At 41.7% G+C, this 19,183-nt stretch overlaps 1 protein-coding gene across 4 annotated transcripts in view; it reads right to left on the bottom strand.

The window, feature by feature from the left end:
- The window catches only part of LRRFIP1 (LRR binding FLII interacting protein 1), a 105,749-nt gene that overhangs the window by 20,114 nt on the left and 66,452 nt on the right, over positions 1 to 19,183 (bottom strand). For 2 of the 4 annotated variants that reach the window (XM_086615746.1, XM_086615745.1), the window contains exons 7-13: positions 16,428 to 16,460; positions 15,248 to 15,295; positions 12,065 to 12,121; positions 8,194 to 8,274; positions 6,888 to 6,932; positions 5,880 to 5,945; positions 2,190 to 2,267 (exon numbers count right to left, since the gene is read on the bottom strand). In XM_086615746.1, the coding sequence (XP_086471872.1) occupies positions 2,190 to 2,267; positions 5,880 to 5,945; positions 6,888 to 6,932; positions 8,194 to 8,274; positions 12,065 to 12,121; positions 15,248 to 15,295; positions 16,428 to 16,460 (408 nt within the window). The remainder of the gene's footprint in view (positions 1 to 2,189; positions 2,268 to 5,879; positions 5,946 to 6,887; positions 6,933 to 8,193; positions 8,275 to 12,064; positions 12,122 to 15,247; positions 15,296 to 16,427; positions 16,461 to 19,183) is intronic. The other 2 variants (XM_086615747.1, XM_086615748.1) reach the window with 2 other exon arrangements.

The raw sequence follows: 19,183 nt of genomic DNA on the forward strand, positions 1-19,183 counted from the left end.
ATTTAAAAAGTATTACTAATGTAAGATATATACTGCAAAAACACATAGCTCAGAGACTCAGACTCAGGGATTAATTAAAATACTGACTTATTTATAGCTCACTGGCTGCTGTAAGTTATCTGACAAAACCCCTTTTTTTTAAAAAAATAAAATCATCATTTTAAACAGGAGGTGTAGTCTTGTCTTTAAGAAGCACCAGCACTTCAAATCACATACCCTCTATTCTATCAATTTTTTACAAGGGCCTGTAGTGATAGGACAAGGGGCAATGGATTTAAACTGAAAGAGGGGAGATTTAGATTGGATCTAAGGAAGAAATTTTTCACTCAGAGGGTGGTGAGGCACTGGAACAGGTTGTCCAGAGAAGCTGTAGATGCTCCATCCCTGGAAGTGTTCAAGGCCAGGTTGGATGAGGCTTTGGGCAACCTGGTGTAGTGGAGGGTGTCCCTGCCCATGGCAGGGGGGTTGGAACTAGACGATCTTTGAGGTCCCTTCCAACTCTAACCATTCCATGATTCTATGATTCTAATTCCATTTCCTTGGTTCCAGCCAGTTTATTCAGCTCTTTCTCACTTAGGAGAGAGCTGTTAAGGCTCACCCGTTCCCTGCCTGATGACAAGAAGCCACCCTGCATGAAGAGCTGAGGCACCTTTCCCCACTGGAACGCAAACCTACTCCATGGTCCTAACCATGGGACAAAACCCCCGGAGCGCACAGGTTTCCACACCGCAGGCTGCGTTTGACGGGGGAACCAGCAGGATGGGGGACATCAGATAAAATGCAATTCCTTACTGCAGGCTCTGTGCGTTCACTGAAGAGGAACGCTCCAAATGTTTATGTCGCAGCTTACCGTGCTGCATGCTGCGGTAGTTTCTTTGACTATCCGGATCTCCTTTTTAATTAGACCTTAAGGCAACATTTACAGCATTTAAGTTTCAGCTCCTCAGCCAAGCAACAAAGGCAACAGGATGTTATGACTAGAGAAGCACGTTGTGTGTGTTAATTTACAATATTACCCTTCTCATCACTTCGTGTCTTGGGGATGTGGTAGGAAATAAGTGACAGGCTCCAGGAGAAATGGTGCATTAAACCATAGAATGAATCATAGAATGGTTTGGGTTGGAAGGGACCTCAAAGATCATCTCGTTCCAACCCTCCTGCCATGGGCAGGGACACCCTCCACTACACCAGGTTGCCCAAAGCCTCATCCAACCTGGCCTTGAACACTTCCAGGGATGAGGCATCTACCACTTCTCCAGGCAACCTGTTCGCTAAGGGGAATGCTTTACTGAAACTCAGCGCAACACTTCAAAACTCAGTGTCCGTGGAAGATTAATTTTGTTACAGATCATTTTACCGTAAGCTGCAGGTTTCTTCTAAAAGACATGCTACTGCACTCTGCTGCTGTTACCACGCTATCTGGCCTTGCTCTGAAATTAATCAGGAAATATACTCAGAGTTGTAAACAGCCAGATGGAACAATCACAAAGAGAAAGCAACAATATGCTGCTGAAAAAACAGAATACAATTACTTTGTATTTATAAAAAGCAGGGGAAAAAGTCTTGTCTTGGTCAGCTACAGTCACAGGAGTTGGACAAGCTGTTAGCATTTGAGCCTTGCTAAGCCATGGCTACACAGGAATTCGCAATGGATAAACACACTGGGTACGTGTAATCCTTCTATCACTTCACCATGCTAAAGACTCTGCAGCGCCTGGTCATCTGCAATCCAACAAATACGTTCAAATCCAATCTCTGGATAGCCTTGCAGCAGCACAACACTAAAATACTGCGGAATAGAGAGAAACTCAACTACTGGAACGCTGCAGTAAGATTCTGCGTCTCCTGATTTTAATAACCAAAGGAGATGTGGCACTAGCATCAACAACCCATTCTTTTTCACAATACCCTTGCCCATGTGCTTTATGCCCAACTTTAAAAAAAAAACAGCATTCATGTGAGTCTAAAGTGTACTTCTACTGTAAAAACGTGCATCTGCATTGAAAATACTTTGGTTTTGTAATTTTTCATCTGATTCACCCCTTCTTTGTCTTAAGCATTGCCCAGAAGGTCCAGATGATACCATAAGAAACTGCCTCATGAGGGACAGTAACCTCTTTTTTGTACAGAGACATTGAAGAACAGAAGAATTAAATAGCTTAGGGACAAAGTAAAAAAGAGGAGCTCACCACCGGACTGGCCCGAGCAGAGCTGGCTCTTGAGGATGCCCGAGATCCTGAACCAAGGTAGCAGCTGTACTCGGAAGGCTGCCGCAGGTAAACCAAGAACAGCAAGCAGAGAAAAGAGAAAAGCATTAGAATTGAGAAGAGAAGCAAGGGAGGATTTAGAGCATTACACCCAAAGTTAGTTACAAAAATGGTTACATGCAGCTGGACAAAGGAATAGCAGTGTAAGTCAGAGAACAGACACCTCGACTGTTAATTTAAAAATCCAGGCAAGCAATAATTCCAGTTGATGGATCAAGTAGAGTTTTGATTCAATTTTTAGCATGACAGAATACTAATGATTTATTTCTCTATCTTAAGATAACAGTCACAAGTAAACAACTCTCAGTCTCTACACAAAAGGCTGAATCCTACTACTCTTCAAGAGCTCTGAGGTCCTCTGGTGAGCCTTCTTCCCGTGTTTCCAACATTGTGCACATACAAGATCAACCTGTGCTCCACAGGCCAAAGCAAGAAACATCCATCTACATGATGATTAAAGTAAAAACTGAGACCATCTCAGAGACTCTCCTGCTTTTCTATGACCTGCAGTCCTCATTTCCTGCAAAGAAAGTATTTTAGTCCTTCTTAAAAAGCAAACATCTAAGCAGTGATGCAGAAGAGACAGGGCTGACTTGTTGCTGACAGGGACAAAGAATGTGTCTACACTGGTTTATTTCCAGAGGTTATAATATGATGGAAGTAGAGAAGGGAAATGAAAGTTGAAAAGTGTCAGGGAAACAGAACTAAAACTTACTCTGGAAATGCATTTTAGACTTATTCCTTCTATTTTCACAGATTTCAGAGTAGCAGCTTCACGCTTAATCTTGTATTTTGATGTACTTCATAGAAAGATACATAAGCAAACATATATAAAAGGGAGTTTTTAATTCAGCTCTGTTCTGAATGTACCAAAGAACTTTGAGGTTTACCGGACATGATTTTTTTTTTCCTACTGCTAACCACCTCAAGGCAATTGTGAACATGTCCTTTCTAAAAAGGGTCCGTCAAATTTCACACGCTAAAGCTTGTACCGACGCAAGGGCAGAGGCAGTTGAGGGACAGGGACAAGCACGAGGAACTGCTCTTCTCAGCAGCTCAGACTACGCTGCTAATGACCTTTACGAGTTTATTTTATAGGTGCTTAAGACTGTTTCTCAGATACAAACCCACTGAAATCTGAAGAATTAGCCTACTTTTGAGGTGTACGTAGTTTGTCTTTAAGGTTTCTTCTATTAAATTACCTGGGCACTCCAGGAATTCCCTGGACTCCTCAGCTACAGAGGCAGCCAGGTCTTCACCGAGCTATTGGAGGACTGTTTCAGCATTGTTAGCCACACTAACAAAGTAGCATAGTATTAAATGAAAATAAAGCTTAAAGTACTTATAAATAATAAGAGGGTAAGCTGGAAATAGCCTCAACTACAGTACAACCATAAACTTAGTTCCTAACCACAAAGCATTATGTTCCAAGGTACACAGCCCTCAGCAAGCCCCTGAAGCAGGGCAGAACGTGGCCAAGCCGTGTCCTCGGATGTCTTACATGCAGTGACACTGGCTTCATGCACCCGAACTGCTGAGCTTCAGAGTTCTGAATTTTGCGTGTTCTCTTCTGTGTTGAAAATACCTGTAAACTGTGCACAATCACAGCCACTTAAATCAAACATCACTCTAAACTAAAATCAAAAATCATTCTAGTGAATATTGAGATTTTGTTTTCTTATGGAGTAGTTCGAGCACAGAAGCCTTGTGCCTTCACCGGTGTTTTATGCTTAACATAACAAGGATGTAGCCTAAACGTGAAACACATGACGAGGCAAAAGTATTAAATGCTGATGAGTCTCCTATTAACGTTTCACAGGACTCATTTATTCTGTAGTTGCTCTCTGTGTATCGCAGGGCAGAACACGCAAGCGCCACTTGTTCAGCTGAGACCAGGCAAGGCCAGTTTCAGCCTCACCCCCTGCATTCACCTGTCATCTCATCATCCAAAAACATTCTTTGGGGACAGCTACCCAAATGGCACACCCTCTACATGTCAAAAGTGTTACGAGGTTCAGAGACATTAAAAAAACAGATAACTCGGTTAACTGTGACAAGATCATCCCCTTTGAAGCAAAAACATCATACTTCAACTCTCTCATTACTACAGGCGACCACGCAACCAAAACTGGAAAGGCTGGGTTATATACAGGATTCCGAATACCTGCGGCACAGGGATGGGATGGAGGAAGGGGAACAAGCACCAGCATTTTATTCAGTGTTCCCTGCTCAAACCATTAACAGTGGCTGGAAGTCTTGTAAACAGCATTTGGGCTCGGAGCCCACTGTAAATGATTTCTCCCAAGAGCAGAAGCATATCATCTGGACCTCCGAAAGACTTAAACAAATGAAGATATCCTGTGCAAACAAAAGGCTGCAACCAGCTCAGCACAGCCTCAGTGGCAAATCCACCAAATTGCAGGCTGCCACAACAGTCCCAACGGGTAAGTATCCATGAATTTTCCAAGGCAGCCAAATGAAAACAAGGCACAAATGTGAAACAAAACATAATCTGAAGCTCAACATCAGTAGCAGCAAGATACACAGCCCAACTAGTGAATCAGTGTGATTGCAAGGGGATGGAATAGCCCTTCAAAGACTAACAAGAGCTTTAGTCGAAAGTTTGTTTCCTTCTCCAAACTAATAAAATTGTAACTTTTAATCTTTTAATGTTAAATCAACATGGATGCTTTGTCTTGAGGCTTTTTTCTGTTCAGGTCTGGGGTGGTGGTTTTTGGTTTGTTTGGGTTTTTGTTTGTTTGTTTGTGTTTGGTTTGTTGTTTTTGTTTTTTTCTTTATAACCATCAAAGGAGTTCACAGGCAGAATAAGCACTGAGTCCACAGACTAGAATTTAAAAATCAAAAAAGACTTTTTTTTTTTCTTTTCCAGGCAGATACAGCAGCAGCAGATGTACTGCCTGGCCCAAACACCCACCATGACACAGAAGCCCCACCTGAGAAGACGTGAAGGTGTTTTCTGCCTTCCAATCTGTAAACTGAATCCTGCAGCTGCTCTTTTTGGAAAGGAAATGATTGATACTGTCATTCCTCATACTGTCTCTCCCCATAAATGACAGAGCCCTCCACTCACAGGAGCACGTATTTCAAAAAAGTTGTCGCAAGTTACAGAACAAAAAACCAAGAAACCAAACCAAGCCAGCCATACGTTCACAACAAGCAGCTAAGTGCTAATAGGGAAGTGATTCATTTCTTTATTTATTAAAAACACACACGTTTTATTCTCAATTTTCAAAATTAAGTCTCAGTGAGGGAAGGGACTTTCTATACCGTCTTTCCAAGGTGTTTTATTTGCAAACCAAGCGCAAGGCAGAGCTAAATTCCCCTGGCCACAAGGGGAAGTGTGCCCAGTGCCGGGCTCTGGCCAGAGCCAGCCGGCACGAGGCCGGGCGTTAGGACAGCAGATAAATCACTGCTCGTTATTCCATGGAAGCTCAGGGAAACAGAGCTCGTTCTTTTGCCTACAGTAGCAGGCTGTGAATCTCACACAGTCCATCTTAAGAGCTCCTCAGCCCAGAAGAGGCTGTGTTCTGGTACACACAGGTTACTGGAGGACAGAGACAAGACAACGGGGAAATGCAGAAAACATCTTACAGCACGAGAACTAGAGGCACTATACCGACGGCTCCCACTGTAAACGCTCTCGTCACACACAGACGCCTACAATTAAAAGACAAGAGTCAGAACAGGTCCAGCAGACCGAGCTTCTGGTTTCAGTCTGGAGCATTACAGGTTCAGAAGGTGCAGCACAAGGGACGTAGGGGAACGAGCAGCATGTGCAAGGACAGGGACATCTCCTGTACGCAACCACAAGCAACATGCAAGTGAAGATCTAACACAACCTGAAGTCAGTGTGCTGGGAAACACCACAGGGCACGTGCAAAGTCTGACTTTCTCCCCCAGCCCATCACACAGTCATGCGTTTCTAACTGTTCTCAACAGTTTATATTGCCTAACGACAAAATGGCTACATCAATTCTTAAGTTGTCCAAATCTGTTTAACCTTCATTTCTGGTGCTGGCAAAATACAGGGAAAAACTTGCACCTGATGAACTTCACTTACCAGCCACTTTACAAAATTAATAAAAGAGGGGGAAGATGCCTATTCTAGGGCTGGCTCCAGTTTAGCATATAAACATAGGGAGTAGGAAACGCTCCCTTTAAGCTTTGAGAAAAAAAAAAAAAAATTGAGAAGCTCATTTTAAAGTTGAAACAATAACAGTGGAATTTGGCTGCAAAGTTTTTCAACCAGATTTTTGTCAGCTGTTACACAACCAGAAGAATTGATGTTGCCTGTCTCTCTCCTGCTCCTGCACGTTGCAGCTAACACCCAGATAAAGACAACCGTCCCCACCCAGAGAGAAGTCTGCTGCAGCATCACAACCCCACGAGCAGTGGTTGCATGGTTCCAGTGGGAATAAAAGGGAGGATCAGCAAATCCAGGAGTGTACAAACAACACTGCACACATGCATTCAGATGGATCAGACAACGGAGCGTGAAATAAATGGACCCAACAGGAACTACAGAGGTAAGAGACAACATATGCATGGCTGAAGGTGAGTGGCTTCGGAATTTGTGTTTAGAGCATTAGTACAACAAACCCTGTAACTTCTGGCTGGCAGGGCATCGCTGTACAGCAAGGAGGGCTGAGGAAGACAAGCACAAAACTTTTTTGCATAGAAAATGAAACAGAAAAAGGCACCTAGAGCAGAATTAACCATCTTGATTAAGAGATCAGGATTATTAAACTACAACAGAAGGAAACCCAGTGTAGAGAATTAGTCATCTGCACCATAAAAGCATTAGAGCTCTACTCCCAAAGACTAAGAACACCAAGCAGACACGTGCATTTCCTACAGGAAGGGAGGACACAACAGTATGCAAAAGTGAAACAGCATAATTTAATTTTAGGTTGTGAAGTTGTTATTGTCTCACAGGCATTTGTGTGCAGCAGCCAGAAAGGGTGTTTCTCCTCACTTCAACCAAAGCCAGAAAAAAAACTACGTACAAAGACAGAAGTGGTTTAACATATAAATGTTACGTGTTGCACACAGCTATAAGATCAGCTCTTGCGTATTTTATTACAAAAACAAAAAAGCAGAGAAAACCCAAATAATTCAGGACAAAATTGTGAGCACTTAAGTCAGAGCACCATAAAACAAATTCCTTTGCCGTTAGTAACCGTCATTCCCAAGATGCAGCAATTCAGTTCAGAGAGCACATACTGTATCCGGTATAATTAGGTGCAAGAGATCCTCCAGCAGTGGTCCCCAGCCCCCAGCTTGCAGGCAACGTCCTGCTGCAAAGTCACCCCCCTCCTCCTCATCTGCAGCATCCCCATCTCCGGCCACCACAGAGCTCCAGGAGACAGCTCCGTGCCGCTGCCCACGGGGCAGGACAGGGTGGGCTGCGGACCACTGCCCAAGCTGGCTGTGCCCTGTCCACATGCAGAGGACAATCCAACCTCCTGGGTGATTCTGCAGCTTCAGCCATTTTCTTCTAGCAGTCTGTGAATGACTTCCTTGTAAAACCATTTTATGCGGACCGGGTTGTCTTAATCTCGCTGGACTGACACGGTCAGCAGAGAAGTTGTCTCAGAATAGAGAACTGCAGTTAATTAAGATTTCCCTTATTTTTTTCAGACCAGTTGAGGCCAGAAGCTAATTAAGTGTAGGAAAGGGAGGAGCAGCAAAGGAAAACTAATTGTGCTCAGTTTAAAACAGCTTTCTATTACTCACTCCAATCTTAAAAGATCTGTTTGGGTTTTGTTTTTCTTAAGTTTTACTAAAAGGAGCTACAGAGACTCTGACAATTGGTCCAGATTTGTTCCTAAATACAGGAGGTTGTTTTATCCAAATGAAGCCAGAACAACAAGTCCAGGCCAGCTAAAACCAGAGGGCAACAGACCCAGTTTCCATTTTGGGAAGAAGGTTGAGAAGTGGAAGTATAGCCGCTGCTGTGAAGACCCAGATCAGAGTAGTACGAAGCCTGCATTAACAACAAACAACAAAACCCTTCAGAACTCAGCTTTGTCTAAATTCCTTTAACTGGGAAGCAAAATGTAGATTAGGTGATTGCAAACTGCAAGGAGTCAGAGTGGTCACCGATGCAAGAAGACGAGGTAACTGCATTAAAGATATGAGGATGTGTGAAAATCCTTTCCATTTGTAAGATAGAGATTTTTTTAAATAAACACAAGGCCTTTCCTCTATCCCTACAGCATCTTAGGCACAAAATACTCCTTTGGTTTATTTTCCACCAAACAGGCTTCAAATCCTCATGTTCTCTCCTCCTCTCTCATCACTATGACCCAATGAGAGAGTATGCTGCAGGGACACAGTTTGTATGGGACGTAGAAGATGCTGGAACGTATTTTCGGAAGGGTGTATGCAGTTTGTGCACCTAAGTTTCATCCTAACTCTAGTTAAGTGAAGCTGTATTTATCAACATACTTCCAGCTTCTGTAAAGCAGAACAGACAACACCTGTTTTCCAAGATGCTGGAGACATTATCTTCCAGGCTCAAGTTCAGAATAAATGGCTGCATCGCAGCTTCATACCTAAAAAAAACAGGCTCCTGCCTTAGAGGATTTATTTCTTTTCCTGTGCAGTCCCAATGCTGCAGACAATAGAGCTAATTTCCACTGCCCATCAAGCACTGGAAAAATACATTGGTGAGAGAGCTGGTCAGCTTCCTTCTGAATTCTTGAGGAGTTGATGCCCTAGGAGCTAAATCCACAAGAGATGAAGGAGAAGGTGTCAGGACAACAGAACAACTCTGCTGGGAGACAGAGAGCAAAGCCAGGGACCAAAACTGTCGGTGTGCCCATCAGGAAAAGTGGTCACAAAAATTTTTGGTCCATCTATTTGGTCTCCCCAAGAACGGGGAGATCTTAATTCAACTCCAAGTTAAATCCAAAAAGCCCCACTAGTAACAACTCCAGTGGACTTAACATCACCCTCACCCTCCAAAATCCTACCTTATTTATCTAGTGTGCTATACAACATCTCCATTGATTCCCCCAGCACCTGTACTGGGGTGCAGGATGCCAGCTCAGCTTTTCAGCTGTCACGTATTAAATCCGTGAGAATTTCTGCTGCACAAGCGCTACGACACAAAGCTGGCAAGTAGGGCTTGCAGGGTGCAGGAAGGCTGACAGCAGTAGGATATTTATAACATGGAGTGGAACTCAGTATTTCGGCTTCCCAAAAGCTTTAGGAGCACACGACAACATACTGTGAACAACTGAAGTTGTTATAAACACGGAGGGATATTTAGATTTCCAACTCAAGGTCTGTTTTCAATGCAGATTGGAAATCCGTACATTAAGCATTGTGCATCTCACAGAGCCAAAGGAATCAAGAAAAATACAGGCATACTAGGAAGACTTTATATTTTCCTTATTTTCAGAAAAACGGCAGCCTCTCTCTTTTTTTTGCTGTACTCCGGAGCTCTCCTTTTGCAACCATTCCCTTAACATCCTCCTTATCCAGTCATTTCTTCCAGGGGTCTAGACAACCAAGTGCATTCAGCAGTCAGCAACTACTCAGCTTTCTTACAAAGCCCGAACTAATCCTTGCGTCGTCGCTGGGAATTATGGAGGTGCTAGCTCCATGTGCAGATGATGGAGATCTATGGCAAATTAAAGAAACTTGTTTGCTCTTGACACTGGACTTCTGTCACTGCAGGAAAACAGATGTGTGGATAAGACACAACACCCACAGGCATATACTGAGGATAAATCATTTTCCAGCCTCAAAAATTTAGATCCCTTTCTGTCTCATTCTTCCTGAATGCCTGTAAAAATATGACTTTCACTGAGAAGAAAACCGAATTGAGCTTAAAGAAATTACTTTCATTCCCTCCTAGGGAGTTTGTAATCTGCATGTGGACTACCTGGGCAAGTGGGATTATTCATTTTTAAGGAATCAACATGTGATACTCCAAGTACAGTGTACAAAGGCTGATCTCCTTGTGGACATCACTCCATTTTGCGACTTAAAATCAGACACCTCTTTTGAAAGCAACTATTTTACCAGCAGACTCATCACTTCCTTCCTGACCTGAAGAACTCTGCCTCTTCTCTGGTTGTTTTTTTGTTTTTTGGGGTTTTTTTTTGCCACTTTGGCAATCTTTATGTTAGATTTGGGGTTTTTGGAAGGAGTATTCCTAAAGGTGAACGCCAGCCAAGCTGTCATCAAATGGTTTGGAATTTCAGCTACTCTAAGTCACCCCCAAACTCTCAGCCTCCGTCTAAATAATGAAGTATGTGAACCACACTTAGTAATGAAAACAGCAAGTAACTAATGACATTGCCATAATTACGCTCTACGTACGCTCAGCCTCCATCCTAAGAACCCTAATACCAACATGATTTTAAATTATTTAAATGGAAACCAACCAACTTCTTTTCCCTGGATGACTTTCTTACAGATATTTTGCCCTTCCTGCAGTACTCGCAGCTCTGGAGTATGTCATGAAAGTCTAAGAACATCATTTGTCAGAAGCACTACATAATAAAGTTCCTTGAACTTGTCAAACGGTTCAGCAAAAGTGCCAACAACAGGACATACTGTTTTCTTAACAATTTAAGCAACAGTATTTCATTTTCTCTTATCTACACATACAAGCCAAATGCATAAAACCATATGGAAGCAACAATTTAAAATGGCCATAAAATAAAAGATCCTATTTCACTATTTATACGAGCGCCTGCTTAACTTCATACTTACAAAGTAACTCAGCAAAGTCTAGCTGATGTTTAGCATGTATTGCTCAAACACTTAGCTAAATGGAGTTTTAAAAGTAGTTTATTTTTCCCCTAAACATAGAGCTTTAGCCTGCATACCACTAAATTTCTTTAGAAGTCTTGATAGCATAAAAATCAACAGGCTCTGAGCTTTTGTCTGCCTTTGCTAAAATAAAGGCAAGGAAAAGAAACCCAGACAGTTCCCCTCCCTACCCCCCAAAGAGGCTCTGCTTGAGACAATACCTTTAAGTAATTAGCACAAATCCCAATATTTAACAAAGCAGGACAATTAATTCCTATAACTGACACAAAACAGTTGTGCTGGAACAGAAGGGAACATTGTGACCCACATACACACAATGAAGTTAATTATTAAGCTTTTTTTGACACGAATATTTCTAGAAATAAAAGTACATCAATGGTAAGCAGCTAAGTCGTTAACACTTGCACTGACTGTTCACCTCTGTGGGAGTTTCCAGAAACCCTAGGATACAGTTTATAAAGCGAAAAAAAAAAAATCATTTAGTTAAGCAAACTTCAAATAAACAACACACATCCGGGGAAAATTCAAAATCAGAAGTCCATTTTACATGCCCAAATCTCAAGACATGGACTAAATTCTAGGTGAAACTTCAGAGTTTCAGTGTCAGAGCACAACGTGAACACATTGCACAGGCTGGAAAACAATCTTGCTGTTGTCCAGCACGCGGAAATCCTCCATGCCAGGTTCCCCTGAAGTATTTCTTGTCACAATTTAACTTGTACCTGATTTCGTTCACAAGTTAAGCAGTTCTGACTTCCAAGTTCTACTTGTACCAAATTTGGAGGCTTCCCTTCCCACTCATGGCCTAATTTTTATTTTTTTTTTTTAAACAGCTTATTGCTGCACCTCCGCGTCTGGCAAACTGCAAAACCCACAACGTGCAAGACAGGAAAAACCTGCTTTACCACAGCAAAGAATTCGCTAATTAGCTTTAATCCCATTAAATAGAGCAATAGATTTTATAACAATATAAATCATCTACTAACCCTGCTAGATTTTCTACTCTGGGATGATCCATACATGTCTTCCTCATAACCATTGGTCTGTTATGAAAGGAAAGGAGAAGAAAAAAAAAAAAAAGGAGAGAAAAAAATTGACGTGGATCCAAAAGGGAATTTTTAGCAAAAGTCATCACTTATGAAAAGCAAAAGCAGAAACAGAACTTTTCAAAGACACACCAGGAAGAGGACAAGTGCAGGATTAGGCCATGATTTCAAACATGAGGACATGAACATTTACATGGCTGTCAGTACCTGTATACCAGCCAAAAACGTCAAGGATACTCCCGCTTGCCTTTTTTGATCTCTTTTTTTTGCTTGTTAAGAAACATTTTTACTTCCCCTATTATTACTGCACTGTAGCACCTGTCTCTTCAAACACTCTGTGCAGGGAACACAGGACAAAAAGGGGGCACGAGGGATGAGAGACTACAACAGAAGACATTTATCACTGTAGTTACTCATGGTTCTTGCAGCTAAGCAATTAAAAAGCAGCAAATTGTAGCAAAAGAATTAATTTTTTAGTTTATATTTGAGGAATTCAGTTTAGTAAACACGCAATGTCGTATGAAAGCTCTCCTTCTTAGCTTTCCCCAATTACATCAAAATTAAACCCAGACAGTGACCATCTGCCACAGCCCAGTATTTTTTGTGGCAGTCGAGATTTCAGTCGGTTCAGCTGTCCTCTGTCGTGCTCAATAGCCTGCCTTGTTGTCATTAAGATGCTTTCTCTCAAAGGAGAAAAAACAAAACAGGCTCAGAACAAACGTTTCATAAGCAGGTTAAGATGCTTCAAAAGTCCCTACAGCAGCAGGGTCAGGAACAAAATAAAACCACCAGTACGATGCAGTTTTTGGTCTGGAAACATGATGTTGAAGAAAAGAGGATAGACCCAAAAGTCACTTCAACTGATACCATTAAAAGCTCAGATTTCTCAAGCAATTCACTATTGTGGCATCTCTTCACAACGAGGCCTGGTGTAACACTGAAAATGAGGAAGCTCTCTGTGCGTTTGGGGTAAGAGTTTTAGTGGAAATTTAATTAGAATTTGTATTCAAATTACGCTTTGAAGTCCAAGTTTTAATGCATTCCCGAAATGAAAATCCACTAAACCCAATCTGAATCAATTTCCAAGCAAAATATTTATCCTACACTATACAGTGGCTTCCATGAAAAATTAAACAAATTAACTTAGAAACGAGTTTAGACTCAAGCTAATAAAGCAACTTCTGGGAAAAGCTTAGATCCTCCACTGAAACGCAGTATTATCATTACAAACGGAGGGTGGACATCCAGTTTCTTTTTTCAAGAACTGATTCTAAATACTGCTACAGCCTTATCTCACAGGTTGTGTGCTTTCCAGTTTTTACCAGTTGTTTTCAGGCTCCTCGAATTCCTCTAACGCTTTCCTGAAGAATGGTTAAGATGCATCTTCAGTAACAGAAGCCAACGCTCCAGCTGCAGCTTCCGCAGCACCGTGCAGACCATCACCTCCACTGCCCCTTTCGTTACTACACTGAGGAATTAAGTTTGCTTTTTTTCAGCAACGTAATATTGTCTAAATGTAAGCTCAGCTCATTATCTGAACCATTCCTATGCAGAATTCCTGACTTCATAACAGTACATTTCATTTTTCCCCCAAATTTCCTCATTTATTTTTAGTATTAGCCAGTTTTGATAAGTTCTCTCCTGTTCATTGTCAGTATTTTTACTCTAACATCCCCTGAAACCACTTTCACTCCCAGTACTTAGACCTCTAGGCAATACAGACTCCTGTGGAACTGTTTTCCCCTTTATGATGCAGTCTTAGATGGCAACAGACCATCTAAGATGAGATCCTTTCCAGCTGTCTCATTTTCTGAGTTACTTTTCAACTAACTGTGCGTTTCTTTTACGAGAACTAGATCTTGCCCAAGGTTTCACTTAATGTCGTGTAGGGACACGTCAAGAGCCTTATAGTTAAGTTTTGGTCATGTATAATGCTTTTCCTTTATGCCCTTAAACAATTAGCCCGCTTAGGGAAATCAAGTTGAATTGACATGATTCATTTTCCACAAATCCAGGTTAACTGTTTATCACTTTGTATTTCAGGTACTTCTAAAAGTATTGGTTTAATTTGCCCTTTATCTTCCAGATTTCAAACTGAAGTCCCATAGCTCAGGTCATTTCCCTTGTCACTATGACCCATCTTCTCCAGAAACCTCTCCAGCACCTATTTTTGAAGGGAAATGCTCCAGACAGCCCTTGAAGAGCAAGGTCAATTTTATCAGACCTCGCTGACCTTTGTTCTATGCTATGTTAACAAGCTAAGCGTCTGACCATAACCTTCATGAAAACTGGAGCGAAGAAGATGGCATCCTGGGGAGGCTAATATAGTCAGATTTTACTCATTTTCCCTCCAGGTGCAGTTGACCATATTCTTTTCTGTATTTTCCTCTTGCTTTTAACGGATGCAGAAAACTTTCTCATTGCCATTATATCCATTAAGTCTTGTAACCTTATTTTTCACCTTGGACTGTGGGTAATGCTGCTTCTTCAGGCTTTTTCAACCCCACATCCAACTTCCACTTCTCAGAAAATGCTCTGCTGACTTCCAGTGTCCTGAAGAACCTCAACCCAACGTGGCAACCTCCTTCTACGATGAGTAGCCTTCCCTCTGCTGTAGCAGTACACCGCTTTGCCCTCTCTCGTGTACTCTTTCCCTCCCCCATGAGATTCACCTAAAATCCTGACTGTGTGAAGGCACACCATCCTTACCTTCCATCCAGGCCTGGCTTTGTGGTGCTCTAAGTAGTGCTCTATTTGTACAGGTGCTAGTAAGGCATTGATACTACACAGAACTACCTTTATGAAAAGATGCAGCCTTTACTACATACATATTCTACCAGTATGACCTATTTCTGTGTTAACATTAAAGCCCAAGTTCGGTCTTGAGTTTTTCAAGATGCTCTTTATGTACAACACTGACCCAAGCGTTGGGATTACACCACATTTTGCAGATGAAGCGATGCTCAGTATTCTTGCAGAGCCAAAAAGTCCTGATAGTTACACTATATCCTTGACATTGGGCTGGTGAGCTCTTACAGCCAACATACTTGCACATATTCTTTGTTCTATCGCAGTAGTTTTGTACGCAAAAACCTCTCTGAGGCAGTCAGTCAAGATACATACTGCTTTGGAGTAGTTCTTCTTTTTGGTCCTCTCATTTTCTAATCCAGCCTGCAGTGAGATTAAGAAGGCAGGATGAAAAGATCAATGAGTCTATGTGCACCCATCCAGAGCCAGACATGCACATCAACATGCAGAAACATCACTCCAATTTTCCTCCAGCTCCGCGCAACACGGCTCAGTAAGCACACATGAAAAAAAAAAAATCAAATCTCAAAGTCAAATGACCAGTTATTAGAGAATATTGTTAAAAGTGATGATAGCATCGTTAAATTTAGTAGTCACAGTTAAAAATCGTTCACGCTTGCTGGGTTAAGTCAATTAAAAGAGCTACCAGCTGTCTATACTTACTGCATCAATACATCCATGCAAAAATCCAAATGCGTTTACACTATTTCTGTATATAGGTCACTCACAAATAGATACATTGCATTCCTAATTTCAAATAGCCCAGGGAACAGAGGAGAGTGAAAGAGCTAAAAAGTCCATAAAATTGCTCTCCACAGTTTGCTTTCTACAGAAACTGAGACACCTCTATTTCAAGGCAGCGCTGCCACAGACAGCACTGCTAAAAATACGAGGAAATTTTTTAAGCTTAAAGTTCCAATCCTCCTTCTCCCTTCTATGCCCTTTCTGTTCTTCCAAGAACAGCTTTATCTCAACGTGCTCAATGCAAACACTTGCTCTTGTCCTACTGTTACCTGCAGAGTTTGAGTTTATCCTCCAAAGCAAAGGCGACAGCTTGACGCACAAGCTGCAGCTTTGGTAGGCAGTGTATTTGTCCTAGATCTATTTAGAGTGAGTTTGTGAGAGTTTTATTCCTTTCCAGATTTATGCTGAAATAAAACCAGACATACCTGGTCCAACGATGGACAGACTGTAACAGAGAAAGTCTGTTAGGGGAAGTAAAAGCTCTTGTGCTCTGTCCTACGGTAACTACTGAACTACATCCAGCTTAGGTCTCTCTAATAATTCTCTAATAATTCTCTCTAATTCGGCACACTTCATCGGAACTGCGTCAGAGCAGTAGGCGAGGGAAGTAGCACCTTTACATCACAGACCACAAACTGCCTCCGGATCGGTTTAGATCATCCCTTATCTCAGATCAGCTATCACAATTGATGTTAGTTTCTTTTTCATGATTAGTTTTTAACACGCACTGCAACCTGCAGGCTATTCTCACCACTGGGTAGGTGCCGGCATACTCCAAATGAGACTGTCAAAGCATGAAAGGAAATAAAAATCAGAATACAAAAGGAAAATACTGAAGCCAGTTATGGTGATCAAAAGAATTGCCCAAACCAAAATAAATTTAAAAAAAAAAAAAACAGGCACAGAGATGTAAATCCCACTCAAAGAACTTTGATAATGCAGGACTTTTTGCACGAAGCCAGAAGCAGGAACTTTTGTTGAGCAGATAAAACAAGGAAAACACACGAACTCTATCATGAGTCATTAGTAACAAAACAATATTTCATGCTGGATGGTCTCGGATTAGAGACAGCCAGCTGAGCAGCAGGAGAACAAGGACGCTTGAGACTGAAGAGAGGCTTGAGTGTCTCAACAAACACAGGACGATGTTACTGAGCTTCCCCAGGAAAAACTCTGACAAAGAACTGAGCTTGCAGAACTTCTGACACAAGACAGTCCGGACACTTTTGATGGGTTCAGGGTGAGCCTAAGGAAAGCTATTTAAGATGTCCCTTCCTCGCGGCTGAAGATCTGCAGGCAGAGGCAAGGAGATACTCCAGCCAGCATCACAGCAACACACTGGGCCACTGTTCACAGTGCAGTCACAGCTGTGAAGCTTAAATCAATCTGCCAGTCTGGTTTAATCAACATCTCAGGTGGTTTCGCAGCCCATATTGATGGTTGCTCTGTTAGGCCAGCTCCTCAAAAGCTAGCTCAGCAGATCTCCGGAGCCTGCAGTTCAGACATCCACTTGGAAAACATTCCAGGAGAAAATCCAGAGTAAAACCCATGCATATTAGCAGGGTGGTTTAGGGAGAAAGACATTTCTGGTATTAGTTCATTTCATTTAAAACTTCCTGTGCAGAAAAGAAGCAGAGCTTCAAAGAGCAACTCCTAATGCATCAGCCCCTCGCAATGCAACGAGCCCACGTGCCAAAGACACGAGATCTATCTTCAGAAAACAGAAGTCTTGGAGACCAATTACAATGGCATCCTGCAACTGTGGAAGAAGCCTTCAAATATTCAAACAAAAAAAAAGCATTCAGAATTCTCCGACTAGTTTTATAAACCCTTTATGGACACAAAGCGATAGTTTTTGGTGCTTTCTTCGTGCTAAAATAGCTCAGAAGCCAAACTGAACTCTAGTCCTCAGAGGTGATTTTTTTAGGCTGTTTTTTGGGTTTTTTTTTGTCTATTTTGTTGTTTTGAAGGTACACACAGTGAGAGCCTAACCTTCACAAGCAGCCAGAGAGAGATGTGATCAAACTACTTAAAGGATCTACTCTAAACCCACACTAGGAAAACGATCAACACACATTCCATCGACTCATTGCGAATAAAACAACTAAAAGATGTGCAAGGATAAATTTCAGTTCAGACTAGCAAAAATTTCATTATTTTTTCTACAACCCCAGTGACATTTGGACCAGGGGAGGAAGCTCTGTCAAAACTTTTTTCCTTTGCACGCCCAAGAGTCAGCTTGCATAAGAACATTCACCGAATGCCACTTTACGAGGCCGGGGGGAGCCTGTGCAACATCACTAGAAACACCAGGGTAAAAAGTTTCAACCAGATCCTCTGTCAGAAAAGGACATTCTTTGCAAAAGTATTAGGTATTTATGGGCCATCCAGTAAACCAGCTGGAGACCCTCGTCCACCAGACCAGTGGTGGGGCATGCTGGCAGTCCAGAGACTGGCTGCTCCAGGAAAAAAGGCCAGGAAAGCTTCTTCTTGAGGGATGGTGGGGAAACGGAATGCAAGGCTTCTGCTGTTGAAATATTTAACAATAAAACACAGGATCCTCTTACAAAAACACACCAAAAGGAATCAGTAGTGGATTTCCACCAACAAAAGGTGTTTCAGATGAACAGGACTCCCGCTGAACGTCCACTGCCGGTGTACTTGCATCTTGCCACATCAAGGGACACAGTTCTAGCCATGGCTAAACAACTCATCTGTATCATAATCATCTTCTAAATAGAAAGAATTGAAATTTCAACTGATCTGGAGATACTTTTTCCCCCCTCAAAAAAAACCAAAAACCAACACTGTCATAAACATGTCCAAATTTAACTTTAAGTAAAATAAACACAGGTTTTATGTTCAGCTGTGAAGATAAGCTTTTCTTCATTGAACCTTTGGAGCTTTAAGGCAGCTTCTAGCTTTGAAAGGCACTCAAATAAGTTTGCAGTCTTCAAGAATGAAGATTTTAACAGCATTTCATAAGTAGCAATAACGATTCCACTAAAAGGAAGACTTAAAAATGTTAAGTATTATCTTGTGCTATCTTACAGTGAACTCCATCAGGATCACTGAGCAGGCTCTGCAGAAGCAATTATTTTTTGTTGCTGTTTTTTCATCTTCCAGACTCTTTTAGAGGCACATGAGGTGTTCCACTCAATCCTGTTCTTTTGGGGATACTTTGTCAGAAAAAGAAAAGGTAGTTCTAGCCTAGATAATTATCAGCAAGATTTTTAAGGAGAAAAAAAATTAATAATTTTATGGCATGAAATCTCCATAGAAGTCAGAAACCAAGGGTTACAAATAAAGATCTTGCTATGAATGATATAGGTCTTGCTTGTTCTATAAAACCAGAACTGACCATCCAGCTTAACCCACATAACTAGTACTACTGATAAATTAGAAACAACATCAGTAGAAGAACAAATTATTCTCAAACACAAAACAGTTCTAGGAGCAATGACTCCATAACAAAAACTAGTCGCAGCTGACTCATGTTTGGGACTG

Source organism: Tauraco erythrolophus, chromosome 8 (assembly GCF_009769465.1).
Source record: "Tauraco erythrolophus isolate bTauEry1 chromosome 8, bTauEry1.pri, whole genome shotgun sequence".
Taxonomy (NCBI): Eukaryota; Metazoa; Chordata; class Aves; order Musophagiformes; family Musophagidae; genus Tauraco; species Tauraco erythrolophus.